Below are 20,112 nucleotides of genomic sequence, written 5' to 3'. Positions count from 1 at the left end.
CACCCTGCTTGTGAAAAGGAGAGATAGTACATATGAAAATATGGATATTAGATAGTGAGAAGCAATTAAAATCAGAAATACAGTTGAGAGAAATTGACCCTGAAGGTGGACTAGGAGGGTGTGTGCCATTTGGGAGGATAGAATGGAGGGAAGAGAGAGCTGTTATGTCTCTAGGAGAAAAGTAAAATTATGTGGAACTTACAGAGAATTGTTAAAACATATGGTGACATAAAGTAGACCAGGCAAGAGGTGATTAATCATTAATTATCGCTCAGTTCTAACAAATTGTATCATTTCCCCCCATAAACCCACCCTCTTCTTCCCATAATGTCATGTAAGATTATAAGTAAAAGAAAGAAAGATGTCCAATCAACAAACATCTTTGTAGCCATTCTATCAGTTGTCAATAGCAAAAAACAGCAAATAAGGATCAGGTATATTTTTTGAAAAAATATTATATGATTATTTCAGTATCCTACACTGACACATATACATCTCAATGTTGTGCTAAGGCTGCAATGTGAAATAATTTTCATATTAAAACAATATGATGATTAAATTAAATTAATCAAGTAATAATGAAAAGTATTACTTAATAGATACCATCTATGTAATAATTTTCTTTCAACTTTTTTTAATATAAAAATAGAGGGCCTAGTTTATATGGTATTACAGAGTTTTCAGAGAGAATCATTCTTGTAAGTTGTGAATAAATTTTTAGTGCCTTATTAAAAACACTTTGCTTTTAATCAGATATTTTATTTTTATATTAATTAAAGGACCTAGAGTTCCTCAAAATTGAAGGTTTTGATTTCATTAAAACTGAAGTATAGTCTGGATTTTTGTTTATATAACTTTATATTATATAGTAGCAGAGTAACAGTCTGTTGGACGCCTTTATAATGTCACTAATTTAGTAGCACCTTAGAAGAGAGTAGATTTATATTTTTAGACTCTACAGGCCAAGTCTAGACAAACTTAGAGACTCTAGATGTGGAAATGAGAAGGAAGTATCAGTGATGGATCACAGGTTTATTATTTTGAACAATTGGGTGTCATCTACAGAGAAACATAAAAGCTGAAAAAATCTTTTGTAGAGACAATACTAGATCTACATATTTCTGCTTATGATTTCTTTAAAAAATGAATAGATAAAGAAATGTCAAACATGACTCAGTCCTTTTTTTGACTCTTTGTCACATACCTTCTTCCTAAGTCATCCACTTGGACATACCTAGTTTGCCATAATTAGGAACCATCAGCATTCCCCCCAACAAAAAATTTGTCACTTTACAACTTTCTATCTTATTCATCATTGCATAACTATCCAAACTTAAATTTGAATATGATGAGGACAGCTTTGTATTTCATGCATTTTTACCAATATATTATGTCATTTAGTTTCCTGAAAGGACTTTTAATTCACAGCATCCTAGATGGCAACACATTCTAGGTGGTCTCTTATCTTTTGGTTTGTATTCTTCACTACCTTCCTGTATATCATTGTGAGAATCATACAAAAATGGGATGTTTATCAAGGTAAAAGTTTCATCTCTGAAAATGTAAAATTCTGAAATTTAGTCATTGAATTTAAGGCTCTGTACTATTTCAGTTTCCTTTTCTGTTTTTAAAATTATCTCCCAACATTTATATGTTGTTGTAGCCAAATCAACCTCTCTCCTCACATAAGGTTCTAATTTATTGAAACTATTTGCCAGCCCCATGTCTCCTCCTTTGCATGAATAATCCATATTGTTCACCCTTAACAAATTCTGCTCCCTGTTAATATTCATCAATAGATCAACATTTTTCAAGATGCCCTCAAATCCTTACTCCACAAAACACTTGTCTTTTGAAATCCTGAATTAATTTGTAATGTTGTGTCAATTTGCATAAGGACCTATTTCATTAAGCATGCAAAGTGTTCTAAAATGGAAAATAACCTCTTAATGGGGTAAGATATTTTTCTTAAATATCTTTCATATTATCCCTAGCTTGCAGGTCAATTTTTTTTAACATAGTCAAAACCAAACAAATATGTTTTGAAGAAGCTAACATCTTTTCTCATTCTATTATGCCAATTTCCCCCATTACTACTTGCTGAGTAGCAAAAATTGTGTGTTTAAAATATATTTAAACATAAAGCAATATAACAACACATAGTAACATTAATTTAAAACCAAATATCTATTTCAAAGGACCTACCTTATTTCCTTGCTGCACTAATCCTCCCATTATTCAGTCAAAAAGCTTCAGCATTCTCAGAAACTCTATCAGAAGACTCGTTGTTTTTTTTTGTTTGTTTGTTTTGTTTTTAATGTAAAGCTCTGGGAATTCCCTCACTGGTGCAGTGGGTTAAGAATCAGACTGCAGAGGCTTGGGTCACCACAGAGGTGCAGGTTCAATCCCAGGCCCGGCACAGTGGGTTAAAGGATCCAGTCAGATGCAACCCCTGGCCCAGGAATTTCCATATGCTGTGAGTGCCAACATTTTTTTAAAAAAGTAAAGCTCTGAAATATACTCCCCAGAAATGTTTTAGGGTGTTTTCTTAAGGTTAACTATATATAAATAGTCTTCAAATATTCCCTCTGATACAATCATCATGTCCATATATATTTAACTCACCCCTTAGCCCAGTTCCATTCATGCACTTGTCCCCAGGAAAACAGAACCCATGAGCATCATGATTTACTGCATCCCACACTTTAAACTGCATATGTTTAATTATGAATGGAGTCTCTTCAATTCTCTGCCAGTCTTGAGAAAATAGAATGATTTGAAGAATATGGGGAATAAAAGCACATACATAAAAACATCCATGAACAAATATAACATAAACATGCATATATGTACGTATCCCAAGTCATGATTTTATCGGAAAGAATTTATATCTTCAATACCTTAACAAACTGTATAACTGGAAGGAATTTAAGAGAACAAAGAGTTAGAAGGAAATTCTTCCAAATGTAGAGAAACTACACTTTCTTGTTTCATATTTCTGCATTACCCCTTTCCTGAAGCTTCATTCTTCAAAATTAAGGGAGCTATGCAAATATTGTTTAATTCAAATTGAATTCCTTTTAAAATTAGTAAGACTAAGTTTAATATGATGTTCATAAATAGCAACACTTTTGAGTTCTCGTCGTAGCTCAGTGGTAATGAACCTGACTAGTATCCATGAGGACATGGGTTCGATCCCTGGCCTCACTCAGTGGGTTGGGGATCTGGCGTTGCTGTGTGCTGTGGTGTAGGTTGCAGTCACAGCTCAGATCCCATGTTGCTGTGGCTGTGGTGTAGGCCAGCAGATGCAATTCCAATTCAAGCCCTAGCCTGGGAACTTCCATATGCCACAGGTGTGGCCCTAAAAAGAAAAGAAAAGAAAAAGAAGGAAACAACAACACTTTGTAGAAAGTAGACATGAAAACTGGGTAAATTATTGGCTAGGGTGGTTTGAGGAAGACAGACATGAGCAGTTGTTATGTTTTCTGTATTTAGATACATATATATATATACAAGAGAAAATATGCAGTTCTCATTATCTCCTCACCTCTGAAAATTTTGTCCTTTGCTCTTCTAATTAATTTAGTAAGTCAGGAAGGCGATGATGATTAAGCTTTCCAGAACCACAAAGTTCTGAATATGCATCTCTAAATCCAAGACAAAGTTGGGGTAATAGTGTTTATTTCTGGAGCCAGAACACACTGAATTCTGTAACTATAGCAGGAATTGCTATCAAGTCCAGAAGGGGACCTTAGGGACTCTATATTCCTAATAGGGCAATTAATACCAAGCACAATAGTGACCAAGAGCAAAGGTCTCTTAGGGAAATGTTACAGAATGAACCTTCTGATCACATAGATCTTCAGTCTTGAAGACTTAGACCTCAATTCGTATGCTAAAATAAAATCTTGGAAAAGTGAAAATAAAGTTCTCATCTTCAGCATAGTACATGTATAAAAGCATGATTTCTGTGAAATTATCACTGTCACTATCCTATTTAAATAATCACTATGTAAATAGAACATAATTAGCAAGACCTCAGAAATGGAACACATGTACATGTGTCACAAATTGAAGTGTGCCAATAGGATAGGTTTTCATGTGTGGGTTTTGTTTCAGGAAGATTACAGCAGAAAACTTAGTAGTAAAATGTTTACTTCAGCCAGCATTTCCAAAACTTTTCAAAAGTTTCTCTGGTCAATAAGTTTGAAAGACTCAGCATATACACGCGTTAGAAATTCACAAAATGTACCGGTACAGTAAAGCCAGTGCCTGTTTTTATTAGCTCTCTTTTAGAACATCACCAAATTATTTGTCCACAAAGCATTTTATTGAGTAATGCTTGTGAATATCTCATGTAAATAGGATAGTAGAATAAGTTTTCAGAGACCCTTTCCTAGAAATACATATTTAAAAATAAAAAGGGCAATTGGATATTGACATCACCTGGGAATGAGTAGCTGTAGTCATACAACAAAAATGGATTTTATGAAGAGTGATCTTGAAATTTCTGGGGTCAGGCTGAAGAGGACAAAGGAAACATTTACCTCACTTATGACTCCAAGAGGATCCTGAAACTGGACCCAGTGCATTGTCTTCCCTAAAAACAAGCTGAGGGAGTTCCCTTCGTGGCTCAGCAATAGCGAATCCAATAGCATCCATAAGGATGTGGATTTGATCCCTGGCCTCACTCAATGGGTTAAGGATCTGGCATTGCAGTGAGCTGAGGTGTAGGTCACAGATGTGGCTCAGATCTGGCATTGCTGTGGCTATGGCTTAGGCCAGCAGCTACAGCTCCTATTTGACCCCTAGCCTGGGAACTTCCATATGCCTCTGGTGTGGTCCTAAAAAAAAAAAAAAAAAAAAGCTTCAAGTAGACATTTTACATAGATAGGTGTAATTTATATATACACACATATATAGATAGGTGATAATGGATTTGAAATAAAGATATACACAGATGAAATTAGGTTAATTAATTTTAACTGGTTTTAGGCATAAAATAACCAAAGTTATAAATTATTATTTAAAAAATTAAGAGTATAAGAATTAGGAAATGATGAATAAAAACATTTCAAATATTCTAATATCTTCTCATTTCTCTTTCTACAGTTTGTAGAAAATACGATTAAAGGTGCTTATAATAATTTGAGAGTAACTCAGTTATTTAATGCTTATACCACCAGATGGAAGCAAAGAATCTGGAAAAAAATGGCAAAACTCATGAAAAGAAAGAAAAAAATAGAAAAGTGTTAAATTTTTAAAAAATTGAAAAAAAGTGGTGAAGTCAGCAGAATTGTGGAATAAGAGGCTACAAGTGCTCATTCTCCCACAAAAACCTCAAAAAGGAAGCATTATTAACACATATCAAAATCAACATTTCCAGAATTTTGGAAAAATAGTCAAAGGATTATAGCAACAAACTAAATGCTGAATGAAGATGAAGGCAACTTGAAAATGGCAGGAGAGTTTTGTGGTGTCTTTACTTGTCCTTGTTCCACCTACTCTTGGACACAGAATTAAAGTGTTGGCAGCCTGAGTTCCCCGTATGAGACTCCGGACCCTGACTCTGGAGGGAACAGAGCAGACCTTCTTTACAGATTATGGTGTCTGTTTTAACCTGTCTGGGAGCCACTGGAAAGGCTGATGCAACATGCTCATCTTTGTTTCACCTAACTCAGAACACAGGCTGCAAAAGTGGCTGGTGTTTCTCAAAAATGTGGCAAGGCAAACTAACAAACGCGGGTGCCTCTGGGAAAAGACTATGAGCTGGGACACATGAGGGGTTGTCTAAAGCCCAGAAGCAAAGGATGGAGTATATTCTTTGGAAAATTAGAACATTCAGGAGCATCAATGTATATGGGTGTAGTGGACTGAAAGTTTGTGTTCCCCTAAAATTTATATGTTGAAAATCTAATATGATATTAGGAGTTAGGACATTTGGTAGGTAATTAGGTCTTAAGGAGAGAGCCCTCATGAATGGCCACAATGCCATTATAAAAGAAATCCCAAAGAGCTTGCTCACTCTTTTTCCAAGTAGGCACTTTGTCAAACTCATGTGTAACTTGAAGATTACTATGATTTATTAGTTTGAAGCCTTTACAATAAGCAGAATAAAAGTTAACTGTATCAATATAACACGAAAGTTACTTGTGTAGTTTTCAGAAGTATTTTTTGTGTGTGTGTCTTTTTGCCATTTCTTGGGCCGCTCCCGCAGCATATGGAGGTTCCCAGGCTAGGGGTCCAATTGGAGCTGTAGCCGCCGGCCTACACTGGAGCCACAGCAAAGCAGGATCCAAACTGCGTCTGCGACCTAACCCACAGCTCACTGCAACGCCGGATCCTTAACCCACTGAGCAAGGGCAGGGATCGAACCTGCAACCTCATGGTTCCGAGTCGGATTCGTTAACCACTACGCCAGGAAGGGAAATTCCAGAATTATTTTTGATCATTATTTTGTTTAATTCAGATAAAAATTACAATCTGAGTATTTTAGGAGTTCTTGCCATGGTACAGTGGGTTAAGAATCTGACTGCAGTGGCTCGGGTGGCTGCAGAGGTGGGGGCTCGATCCCCTGCCCAATGCAGTGGGTTAAGTGATCCAGCATTGTTGCAGATGAGATTTGATCCTTAGCCATAAAAGGTGTAGCCATAAAAAATCTGAGTATTTTATAGAAATAGTTTAGAATGGTCAGAGGTTTGGTTTGCAGTAGTTTATTTCACTTGAATTCATAACATAGTATGTACACAGTTCATAGTATGTACATAGTATTACATACTTAGCAGTTACCTATTATATAGGTTATTCATTATATTTAACTGTATATAAGATGTAGATTCATATTTTACATTGTCTTTTACATTTACTTATTTTTCTTCCTAAATGTTAGTATTTGCCGGCAAATAAAGACAGACCTGTTTGTGGCAATTCCTGAGGGACAGAATCAAACTACATCTTGAGCCTCTCTAGTGAGAAGAAAATGTTCCCAGGGGGAGGGAGGGAGGATATGGATTCAGAACAAGGAGAAATACTGAATACTGAAGTGTAACATCTTCCTTTTTGCTTCAGGAAGGAAGAAAGCCCAAATATATCATGATGTAATCAGCACAGCCCGGCGTGTGTGTGTGTGTGTGTGTGTGTGTGTAGCTGAGGGCTCTGCTAGGACATAATGCTCTCTCACGAGACATGAGCTTCCTGGGATCAGACACGGTCCTGACGACAACAAAAGCTTCTCAGTGCATAGCCTTAGAAGTGAGGACTGGGGAGCTTTACATCCTCTGAATTTGGGGAGGTTAGAAGGAGAGTGTGCAGACAAGATCAGGGAGTGGCTCCTCAGAAGCCAATACCATCTACTTTTCCCCTCAAATATTATGAGTAAAGGTATGTGATATAACTGATGTCTTAAGAAAAGAGGGTTGTGGAAGTTGGTACATTAGTGAGAAAAAGGGTAGCCCATACCCAAAGCATTATTCAGGTCTGGCCATTTTATTTTTATTTTTATTTTTTCGCTTTTTAGGGCTGAACCTGTGGCATATGGAAGTTCCCAGGCTAGGGGTCTGATCGGAGCTACAGCTGCCAGCCACAGCCACAGTAATGCCAGAGCCGAGCCAGATCTGTGACCTACACCACAGCTCATGGCAATGCCGGATCCCTGACCCACCGAGCAAGGCCAGGAATCAAACCCACATCCTCATGGATACTAGTTGGATTCTGTTCTGCTGTGCCACAACAGGAACTCCTGGCCATTATTTTTAATCAGTAATTTTCTCCTTCTCTGGAAAGCATAACAATTTATTCAATTTGCCAATACCCTGCCATAAAATTTCTGTGAGCTCCTCTAAATTAATCATTTCGTGGGAAATAGATATAGCTCCTAGTGTTGAGGGGTGGAAATGTCTAGATCCTCCAGCACATTTTAATCCAATCAAATGATAATATGGTTTCTGCTGGTTTATGTTAAGGCATCACCCAGGTAAATATTAGGTTCTTGATGAAATTGCTATGGGGAATTGTGGAAGGCGACGGGATAATCATCTCTACAATCTTTAATGACCACCTTACATAATTGTGTCTACTATTAAAGTGTTTTGAAATGACAATTTCGTAGTAACAAAGGCTAATTAATATTGGTTTTTTTCTTGCATGCCAGGCACTGTCCTAAATGTTTCAGGTAAAATATCTAATACTTTATCCCATAGTTTCCTTTGGCTGATAGGAAATAAATTTTCATTATGAAAGCAGAGATTAATAATGGATAAGTCAGTTAAGGAGCATTTCTAAATTGTGTGCAGCCGACCAAAATGAATCGCTTTTGCTGGTTTACTTCCAAAACGGAATTATATAGAATGTGCTTGTCTTGGATCTTGGGGCTGGGAAAGGTGGCACATGAAGCCAAGCCGTTGAGCTATTAAAATTATCCATTTCTTTCACACATCCAACTAGGACTGATAGTCCATCTCAGGATTTAAACCTCCAGAATCTTGCCCATGCTCATGGCCACTTAATCTTTTATTATGGGGAACAGGAATCTATCAATACAGTTTAATCACTGGGCAGAAAACTCCTCCATCTTTAGATTCATATCACAGTGCTTATTTACTTGATGAGTGACTCAATATAGGTTAGTTTTATAGACTGATAATAATAGAGGATATTGCATACAGTGTCCTATGAGTTCATTACCATGAGGCTTTAAAGGACAAGGGCTTTGATGGTGATGAAGCGCATTTGAATTTCTTATTTTGAATTCATGGCTGCCTCTACAATGTTGGCACATTTAACACAACACGACTCAGCAAGAAAGATGGGAAGGGCTTCATCATCCTTCCTTCACGTGACATGATAAATCAGAAACTTTAGGTGAAGAAAATATTATCAGATGAGAGACAGAGAATGTTCATACCCAATTGTACTGCCTGGGATGCTCCTTTCTGCAGACCCCTGACACCTGCCTTGAGCATCTCACTAACCATTCTTGTTACATAAAGCTGACCTCTACTGCTTGGATCTCAGGATCCCTGTACAAGGATCAACAGAGAATGAATCCTAAAAACAATGGAAAGTTTAATTTAAAAAATCAGATTTTTTACCTGGTGTAATATTATTCCAAGTGACAGGGAGGGAGAAGAGAATTTGACTGCGTTTTTTTATCCTTACCTCCAGTGAGACCTATACATTTATTTTTACATGATTTAGTATTTATTTCTAGGCAGAGTATCCTTCTTTGTCAGTTCTAATATTTGAAAGCACTAGTAGACCCTCACTACCTCTAATATCTTATTTTCTCAACTGTCTCAATTTTGTGAAGTTTTAAATTGTCTTATCACACAATGACTTTTTTTTTTTTTTTTTTTGGCTGCATCTGCGGCATTCAAAAAATTCTTGGGCTAGGGATCGAACCCGAGCCATAGCAGTGACCATGCCAAATCCTTAACTACTTGGATCCCGGGAACTCCCCACATGGTGACTTTTTAATGACTAACCGCAGGCATCAGCCTTTGTGCAGTCAGCCCTCACTCTGTGCCATTCACCAGTAGGCCTGTCTCATTCCCACATCCTCTGACTCCCACCCCCAACATAGGCATTTGCATTGCTATCTACAGTCTAAATGGGATGAGGATATTTATAAATGAAATCTTTGTGATGTCACTAGTTAAGAGTCAGGCATTCTCCTTTTCTGGTTGGGATTTCCCCTCGGTCCTTCCATCAGAGTCCCTGAGGAAAGTGGAATGTGTCCCAGATACAGGAAGATAAAATGAGTAAGGTACATATTTGTGTATTTAACTGACAAAAGGGATGACAGCTTCTCCACATCCACACTTTTCTATGCACCTGCAGAGACTGTTATTGAGAAGGCAGGATACTTAAAAAATGTTTTGAGTTAAATAAAAAGCTAAATAAACCGTTCTTTCTATTTTCTTTGCCGCAGCCTTGACTGAATTGTGTTGCCACATGAAAAACATAGATATTTAATTATATTAATTGATTAAATTAATTATAGTAGAAGGAAAATGTTTATAAGTGCTTTAACATAAATGCATTATAATAGACCACTAGATGCGTGAGCAAATTTTTCAATGTCATGTACAATGAGGGTCCCTGGAAATGTGCAGAGTTTTTGTTTTGTATTTAATAGAGTTTTGAATCAGTCCACTTGTTTTCATCTTTAGCTTTTGGGAACTTTTGCATAGTTTCACCGATACCCAAATTAGTACATTAAAATGATCTATAATAGACAACTATTTTTCCCAGGACATTTAGGTGCCATTTTTATGTTTGTATGTATGTTTGTATTTTTTGCTTTTCCTCTTTCCTTCATGGTAGATGAATAGAAAAACATGAAATGGTGATGAAAGTAATGAACAGGAGGAATGATTAGGGATTGTGACATAAAATCCCATGAGAGGGTATATACGAAGGTAAAATTATTGTGACAGTATGCATGTATATGAGCACTGCTATACTATAACCAATATTTTTGGAGTACTTAACCACTTTTCCAAGTTTTATAGGAATTACTCCTCATAGCAACCCCTTTAGAGAAGTCCTACTTCCTTTATAAACTTCCTTTATAAATGGGAAAGTTGAGTAAATTTTAAGAAAATTTTAGCTTTGACCCAGCACTAGATGGCTGTGCTAGGATCTGAACCCAGACAGACTATCTCTAGAGCACTCTTGATTACTGTGCTGCTCAATATGGATTTGAATGTGTGTGTTTCTCTCTGTGATTGTACAGGTAGATGTGTATGTGCAAAATGTACATTTTTGTACATATATTTTGTGAATGCACCTAAACTTTTGTCTGTTCATAATAATTTGGAATATCAAAAAGCATACTCTTACCTTATATATACTGCCATTGAACATTAGCATGGGATAAATAATGATGTGTTATAAACACATTAGTAAAAACCCGATCTCAGCTAAGCTAATGAACAGATACGAGTCCAAAGGCATAGAAGTAAATCCTCCTCGCTCTTTGCCCTTTTCATGGCAAACATTGTTAATAACTTCAGTTGGTGACATTTCAAAAGAGCAATATAAGCTGTAGAACATCCACAAAAATAACAAGGAATATTTACTTTGTCAGGAGTTGATAGGAATCATCAGATTGAGAAAAAAATAGCTGTCACATTTGAAATATTTAAGGGATTTAAGATTTATCATAATTAACTTAAGAAAACAGAATAAGCCCTAGAAAGCAGCATATATAAGCAGCCAGGGTAAAGCTTAGCATTCACACTTATCACATGACAACTTATTCATTGTTAAGAGTGGGGATATAATGGTGTACATAAAATTCTTCATTCTGTGTGTCTAAGGCTACTCTCAGGAAGAAATGCACAATGTCTTTGGGATAGTGTAAGTGCTCTCATCGCAGCTAGGGCGTTGGGAACACACAGCGGAGGGGGCATGTAACTGACTAATACTGAGGCAAGGGAGTGTGGGAGTAGGGAAGAGGATTCCAAAGAGAAGAAGAAGCTGTACTCGAACTTGGACATAGGCTGTTCAGTAGATGGACACATGGGGAGGCAAATGTCAAGCCCCCAGGGAGAAATGAGCAGAAAGAAAAGGAAATACATGCAAGCAAGGCACATACTAAAAGATTCAAGTAGTTTGATGTGACTATAACATGAGGTCCATTTGGATAAGGAGTGAAATAAAAGTTTCTATAAATAATCAGTGACTCCATGCATAAATTTTCACTAATTGTATTAAGAAATTTGAATTTTGGAGTTCTCACTGTGGTACAAAAGAAAGGCTGGTATGCAGGTTTCACCCCCAGCCTGGCACAGTGTGTTAAGGATCCAGTGTTGCCACAGCTGTGGTGTAGGTCACAACTGTGGCTCGGATCTGATCCCTGGCCCAGGAACCTCATATGCCATGGGGTGGCCAAAAAAAAATTTTTTTTTTAATTTTAACTTGAGACAATAATAGTTTTCATTTAGCAAAGAACACTCTAATGGAGAACAGTTGGCAGGTGTGAAATGTTAAAAATGAAGAAATTTGTTGCAATGATGGGATTATCTCGGTAGCACAATATAGATATGATATGAGTGACTGTGATAGTCTTCACATGGCTGCCTCTTCTTCATCCACATCTCAGCTCATGCTTCTCATTGTCAAGAACCCTCTTTGAATACCCAATCTAAATTGTTTAGTCATCAGAACATAAACTGCTTCTGTTTCTCTGCATTGTGGCAATTATTTATGTATTGAACAGTCATTTAATTTTTGCTTTTCTTCACTAAAGAAGTTACATTTGGGAAAAAAGTGGGGTTTTCTCCCATTGCTGAATTGGAGGACTGCAAAATAGTGTGCATTCCATATACCCTTGTTGAGTGAATAAATGAAGAAAGCAAATCAGTGCAATGAAAGTGGAAAGAAATAGATAAGAGAGGACCTTTCCGTGGTAGTGTCTGCCAAGTGAGTAAAGGAAGAGATGAAGAGAGAAATGAGCTGAATTTCTTTTTTCCATTTTATGCTTGATGACTAGGTATACCTTGGACAAATCAACTGGGATAGTGAACATAAATAGGATTTGGTTTGAAAAGGTATGGGGATGAGTGTAATTTCCAAACTTTTTTTTTTTTTTTTTGGCTACACTCCTGGCATGTGGAAGTTTGTGGGGCCAGGGATCAAACCCTTTTCATTGCTGCCACCTTCACCAAGGCTGCCACAATGTCCAGATACTGAATCGGCTGAACCCCTGGGAAACCTCCTCCAAACTTTTTGAATTTTAGAACTGCAGGTAAGAAATTGATCTCTCTGACTCACAAAGGGTTGTTAAGACTAATATAAAAATTTATGTTTCTATCTGAAAGAATCTTTATGATGACCTTGCCTCTCTTTTTTTCAGTCATGAGCCTCAACTGTTCCTTGTGGCAGGACAATAGCATGTCTGTGAAACGCTTTGCCTTTGCCAGATTCTCCGAGGTCACTGAACAGTGTTTCCTTTTGTTTACCCTCATCCTGCTCATGTTCTTAGCATCACTGACGGGCAATGCTCTCATAGCCACTGCCATCTGGACCAACCCAGTCCTCCACACCCCCATGTACTTCTTCCTGGCCAACCTGTCTCTCTTGGAGATTGGCTACACATGCTCTGTCATACCCAAGATGCTGCAGAGCCTTGTGAGCGAGGCCCGAGGAATCTCTCGGGAGGGGTGTGCTACACAGATGTTTTTCTTTTTGTTACTTGGTACCAGCGAGTGCTGTCTCTTGGCCGCCATGGCTTTTGACCGCTATATGGCCATATGCTCCCCACTTCACTATGCAACACGAATGAGTCGTGGAGTGTGTGTCCATTTGGCAATGGTTTCTTGGGGAGTGGGCTGCATGGTGGGCTTGGGCCAGACCAACTATATTTTCTCCCTGGACTTCTGTGGCCCCTGTGAAATAGACCACTTCTTCTGTGACCTCCTCCCTATCCTGGCACTTGCCTGTGGGGATACCTCCCATACTGAGGCTGCAGTCTTTGTTGCAGCCATTCTCTGTGTTTCCAGCCCATTTTTACTCATCATTGCTTCTTATGGCAGAATTCTAGCTGCCGTGCTCAGCATGCCCTCACCTGAGGGTCGCCGAAAAGCTCTTTCCACCTGTTCTTCCCACTTACTTGTAGTAACACTCTTCTATGGCTCAGCATCTGTCACCTACTTGAGACCCAAGGCTAGCCATTCACCAGGAATAGATAAACTCCTAGCCCTCTTCTATACCGTGGTGACATCCATGCTCAACCCCATCATCTATAGTTTACGGAACAAGGAAGTCAAGGCAGCTCTTAGGCGAACTCTAGGCAAGACAAAGATACACATACAACCTAAGATTAAAGAAAGAAAGAGAAGTTCCCATTGTGGCCTAGAAGGTTACAAACCCAAGTAGTTCCATGAGGATGTGGGTTTTAATCCCTAACCTTGTTCAGTGGGTTAAGGCTCAGTTGGTTAAGGATCATGTGTTGCTGTGAGCTGTGGTGTAGGCCACAGATGCGGCTCAGATTCCTGTTGCTGTGGATATGGCTGTGGCTCTGGTGTAGGCTGGTAGCTGCAGCTCTGATTCAGCCCCTACCCTGGGAACTTCCATATGTCCCAGTTGCATCCCTAAAAAAGGAAGGAAGGTTGAATAGAAAGAAAGAGAGAGAGAGAAAAGAAAAAGAAAGAAAGAAAGAAAGAAAGAAAGAAAGAAAGAAAGAAAGAAAGAAAGAAAGAAAGAAAGAAAGAAAGAAAGAAAGAAAGGAGAGAAAGAGAGAAAGAGAGAAAGAAAGAGCTGGAGCATTTTGTCACCACAAATAAAATATGGTCCAGTATTTGGTCCAGTGTTCAATCCTGCCATTCTGGTTCCAGAACCCAAGATGTGAGGCTGTGTCCATGATTTCAAGTAAGGTTTATTCCCATTAATTCTGATTCCCTTCATTCTTAGTCCTTGAAATAAATAAGAATGAAATAGACCAACTGGTTCTGGTTCTACAAACTGTCTCTGTTAGGAAGTTATAAGCCTGGTGTTAAGTTTCTTTCTAACTTGTGAGATTTTTTTTTGTCTCATTTTATTTTATTTTTTAATCTTTTTATTGAGGTATAGTTGATTTATGATGTTCTTCCATTTCTGCTGTACACCAAAGTGACCCAGTCATACATACATACATATATTATATACATTCTCATACTATCTTCCATCATGTTCTAACCCAGGAGATTGGACATGGTTCCCTGTGCTGTAGAGTAGGACCCATTGCTTATCCATTCTAAATGTAATAGTTTGCATCTACCAACCTCGAACTGCTGGTCCATCTCACCCCTCTCCCATTCCCCCTGGAAACCACAAGTCTGTTCTCCATGTCCATAATCTGTTTCTGTTTTATAGATAGGATCATTTGTGCCATATTTTAGATTCCAAATATAAGTGATATCACACAGTATTTCTCTTTTTCTCTCTGACTTACTTCACCTAGTATGAAAATCTATAGTTGCATCCATGCATTGTTTTGTCTTTTTTATGGCTGAGTAGTATTCCAATGTATATATGTAGTGTATCTTAATCCAATCATCTGTCAATGGGCATTTAGGTTGTTTCCATGTCTTGGGTATTGTGAATAGTACTGCAGTGAACATAGGGGTGCATGTATCTTTTTGCGGAAAACTGTATATCAAACTACCTTATGATCCAGCAATCCCACTCCTGGGCATATCTCCAGAAAAAACATTCATTGAAAGTGACATCAACATCATGAATATTTTCTCAGGTCAGTCTCCCAAAGCAATAGAAATTAGAGCAAAAATAAACCCATGGGACCTCATCAAACTGAAAAGCTTTTGCACAGCAAAGGAAACCAAAAAGAAAACAAAAAGACAACTTTCAGAATGGGAGAAAATAGTTTCAAATAATGCAACCGACAAGGGCTTAATCTCTAGAATATATAAACAACTTATACAACCCAACAGCAAAAAAGCCAATCAATCAATGGAAAAATGGGCAAAAGACCTGAATAGACATTTCTCCAGGGAAGATATACAGATGGCCAACAAGCACATGAAAAAATGCTCAACATCCCTGATTATTAGAGAAATGCAGATCAAAACTACCATGAGATACCACCTCACACCAGTCAGAATGGCCATCATTAATAAATCCACAATAACAAGTGCTGGAGGGGCTGTGGAGAAAAGGGAACCCTCCTGCACTGCTGGTGGGAATGTAAACTGGTACAGCCACTATGGAGAACAGTTTGGAGATACCTTAGAAATCTATACATAGAGCTTCCATATGACCCCGCAATCCCACTCTTGGGCGTCTATCCGGACAAAGCTCTACTTAAAAGAGACACATGCACCCGCATGTTCATTGCAGCACTATTCACAATAGCCAGGACATGGAAACAACCAAATGTCCATCGACAGATGATTGGATTCGGAAGAAGTGGTATATATACACAATGGAATACTACTCAGCCATAAAAAAGAATGACATAATGCCATTTGCAGCAACATGGATGGAACTAGAGAATCTCATCCTAAGTGAAATGAGCCAGAAAGACAAAGACAAATACCATATGATATCATTTATAACTGGAACCTAATATCCAGCACAAATGAACATCTCCTCAGAAAAGAAAATCATGGACTTGGAGAAAGACTTGTGGCTGCCTGATGGAAGGGGGAGGGAGTGGGAGGATCGGGAGTTTGGGCTTATCAGACACAATTTAGAATAGATTTACAAGGAGATCCTGCTGAGTAGCATTGAGAACTTTGTCTAGATACTCATGTTGCAACAGAAGAAAGGGTGGGGGAAAAATGTAAATGTAATGTATACATGTAAGGATAGCTTGATCCCCTTGCTGTACAGTGGGAAAATAAAATAAAATTAAAAAAAGAAAAAAAAAGGAAAGTGATTTTATTGTATATATTGAAGCTTCTCCTTTGGTTTTAGTCGGCATATGTGATGGAAACAGTAACTTCTGATTTACTTATTTATTCATTTTTGTCTTTTGTCTTTTAGGGCTGCACCCGTGGCATATGGAGGTTCCCAGGCTAGGGGTCTAATTGGAGCTGTAGCCTCTGGCCTACACCACAGCCACAGCAATGCCGGATCCTCAACCCGCTGAGCGAGGCCAGGGATCAAACTGGCAACCTCATGGTTTGTAGTTGGATTTGTTTCCACTATGCCATGACAGGAACTCCAATAACTTCTGATTTATGTTTTAAAACATCCTAGAGGAAACCTAAGCCACACCTACATGACTTTAAACTATAGACTATATCTTCTATTTACATAAAAATCCAGTCACAAGCATGTTCTGCCTTAAAACAAAATTCTCAAACAATTGGATTTTTAGAATGTATTAAGTTTTTTTGTTCAGTAATTGATGAACAAGCAGAGGATAAAGGACATATGGTTCAAGGCATAAAAATAAGGAGATACGTCAAAGAGAGATCTTGCAAAAGGAGTATCTTCTTTATAAATATTGGAGTTATTTTCTATGCCAAGTTATAAAATCATAGCATATTATTAGCTTTTATAGGTTAACCTCTCCCCTTGCAGAACTGCAAACCAGGGATTGGTTTGCAAACCATAAGTGGTGGGCTAAATATGACCTGCTGCTTATTTGTGTAAATAAGGTTTTATTAGAATACAACTAGGCAATTCATTTACATATTGTCTAGGAGCTGCTTTGGGGCTATAATTGCAGAGATTAGTGGTGGTTGCAAAGATCTTACGGGCCACAAACCCTGGAATATAATCTGGCCCTTTACAGAATATGTTTGCTGACCCCTGGTACAGTTTGCAGACCCCTAAATGGACACTTAAGAAATATATCAACAAGATGCAGGGTGTGGAATTTTTTTGAATCCGGACTTGAACAAACCAAAGATAAGAAAACATTTTTAAAACAGGAAAACAAACATGAGCAGATGGGTTATGATAAATAAATTTGTTAATTTAAATTTTAAGTGATTTTTATTTTTTCCATTATAGTTGTTGACAGTGTTCTCTGTCAGTTTCTACTGTACAGCAAAGTGACCCAGTAACACACGCACAGGCACACACACACACACACACACACACATACACACATATATATACATTCTTTTTCTGATGTTATCCTCCGTATGTTTGTAATTGACGCCTGGGATTTACTTTTAAAAATTATATCAAAAAATTGTGGGAGAAAATAGGTGAAACAAAATTGGTGTGATATTGATAACTGTTATTGTTTACTTACTGTGTACATGTTTATCTTATTCTATCTTCATTTTCTATGTTTGAAATTTTTACATGTGGAAAACTTTGTCCATTATGTTATTAATTTTTATTTTGGCTTCATTTTGTCAGATAAAATGCTCTTGTGCTTAAAAATTTTTCAAGTACATTCAGATTTGCTTTATTATTCAATGTATGGTCGACATTTTGTAAATGTTCTGTATATGCATATGCCTGAAAAATATTTGTATGCATTTGTTAGCTTCGGTGTTCTAACTATATTTATTAGGTAATTTTTGTGTGTTATCATATTTTCTTTCCTTCTTTCTTTTTTTTTTTTTTTTGAATTTTAGGGCTTCAGCCGCAGCATATGGAAGTTCCCAGGCTAGGGGTGGAATCAGAGCTACAGCTGCTGCCCACAGCTACAGCAACACAGGATCCAAGTGGCGTCTGTGACCTACACCACAGCTCATGGCAACGCTGGATCCTTAATCCACTGAGTGAGGCCAAGGATAGAACCCACATCCTCATGGATCCTAGTTGGGTTTGTTACTCTGAGCCATCATGGGAATTCCCTTTATCATATTTTCTATATTCTTACTCATTTATATTTGTATGTTTCTTCTACCTTTTATTCATCCAATTTTGGCTTTGGACTTGTCTATTTCCTTTTTTATTTGATAGATTTGGAAGTTGTGTTATAGGATGCATATGAATTTAAGATTATCATGACTTCCAAATTGACTAAATATTTTATCATTATGAAATATTTCTTCTTATTCCTAGGAGTAGTTCTTTCCTTAAAGTCCAGTATGCTTGTTACTAGTATGACTATACCAACTTTCTTTGGCTAGTGTTCACAATGGTAAGTCTTTTTTAATGCTTTGCTTCTTAATATAGTTTTTATCCTAGATGTTAAAAAAACTTACTCTGAAAGTACTTTTATTTATTTGGACAATTTAGGCCAATTTAGTTACATTTATATAATCTACATAACTATATATATATAAAATATACATAATTACTGAATTTTTTATGAGATTTCCTTTTGTCCAATTTATTACCTATCCATATTCCACTGCCTTTATGTTTTTGTAATTAATCAAATATTGTTTATGATACACTTTCTTCACCTATTAGCTTGTTAGCAACACATCATTGCATTATTCTTCTTGTTGCTGTGTTAGACATTACAAAATACATCTTTGACTATTGTAAGCTAATTTAAGTTAGCTCTTTTACCAATTTGCTGCTCTGTAAACTGATTTTGAATGATTTGTCTATACACATAAATGAAAAAGCAAACCTTAGCATTTATAGAGTCAAATCTTTCAGAACTACTAGGAGAAAAATGACCAACATTTAGTTTTTTTGTCACAGATTATATTCACCAGTCACATATAGTAAAATAAGGTATCAATAACAAAATGAGAGCCAAAAAAACCACTAACAAAATCATAGCCAAACATCCATGAATTTGAAATCTAAAAACCACATTTTTAAATAATTTCAGGGTAAAGTTTAAATAGAAATTAAATTTATAAGGCATTTAAATCTAAACATCAATAAAAATACAGGTAAAATTTTGTAACAGGCAACAGCTTTTGCATAATATTTTATTTCTCCTTTCACACACACTCACGCATACACACTTGTTCACCAAAACTCCCCAGTATAAGTATATTCTAATGTTAGATAATTCAGAGTTTATATTACAATGATAATAAGGATGGTTTCACAGCTAAGCTGTGATTAAATTTTCCTCACATATTTTTGGTTGTTCTGAGTTAATAAATGTGTAATGTGTAATTTTTCTCTACAGTTTCATTAATAGAGCCCATGTGTAACTTTTCTCTACAGTTTGTATTCATAGAGCCCGCAAAACTGCAAGGCTCATTTCAGAATGATAGACGATGTCAAATAGTCTGTCAGCTCACTTTTCCTGACGGGCTTTGCCAGAGCATTCGTGCTCCAAACTTGATTCTCCTCATGCATGTCTTCCTGAAATTTCCCCTCACAGCCAGCCTGGCTTAGAGGAAGCACACTCACATTTATCCTCTCAGGGGTCTTTTTGGCTGGGACTGAGAATTAGACGTTGAGATAGGTCCACAGGAGAAAAGCACACACATTTATTTAATACAAGTTCTATGTGACATGGGAACTCTCGCAAAGAGGGAAAGGCAAGAAAATGGTTACATCTCCTTACTTTTACATCAGGAGAGACAGTTGTGGGAAGGGACTGAACTACATGAGGTTGTGGGAGGAGGCTAGAGAAACAGAATTATTTTAACAAGGTCTGTTTGCATAGAATTCTCTCCATCTCACCTTTTCTGATCCTCGGTGATAAATAAGAGTATTATTTTCCTTCAGGTGGAGGCAGGATATCTTTCATATGGGAATTTCATCTCCTGAGGGAAAAAG

The 20,112-nt window shown here is 37.2% G+C and overlaps 1 protein-coding gene across 1 annotated transcript; it reads left to right on the top strand.

The window, feature by feature from the left end:
* Window positions 1-12,861: 12,861 nt before the first annotated feature.
* LOC100152090 (olfactory receptor 10C1-like) lies at window positions 12,862-19,725 on the top strand. The gene is made up of 2 exons (XM_021082291.1): window positions 12,862-13,795; window positions 19,514-19,725. The coding sequence occupies exons 1-2, from the start codon at window positions 12,862-12,864 to the stop codon at window positions 19,723-19,725; spliced, it is 1,146 nt and encodes a 381-aa protein (XP_020937950.1).
* Window positions 19,726-20,112: the final 387 nt, after the last annotated feature.

This window comes from Sus scrofa, unplaced genomic scaffold, assembly GCF_000003025.6.
Source record: "Sus scrofa isolate TJ Tabasco breed Duroc unplaced genomic scaffold, Sscrofa11.1 Contig61, whole genome shotgun sequence".
Classification (NCBI taxonomy): domain Eukaryota; kingdom Metazoa; phylum Chordata; class Mammalia; order Artiodactyla; family Suidae; genus Sus; species Sus scrofa.
Note: the sequence above shows the minus strand (reverse complement) of the source record. Positions and strands in the feature narration are given on the sequence as shown.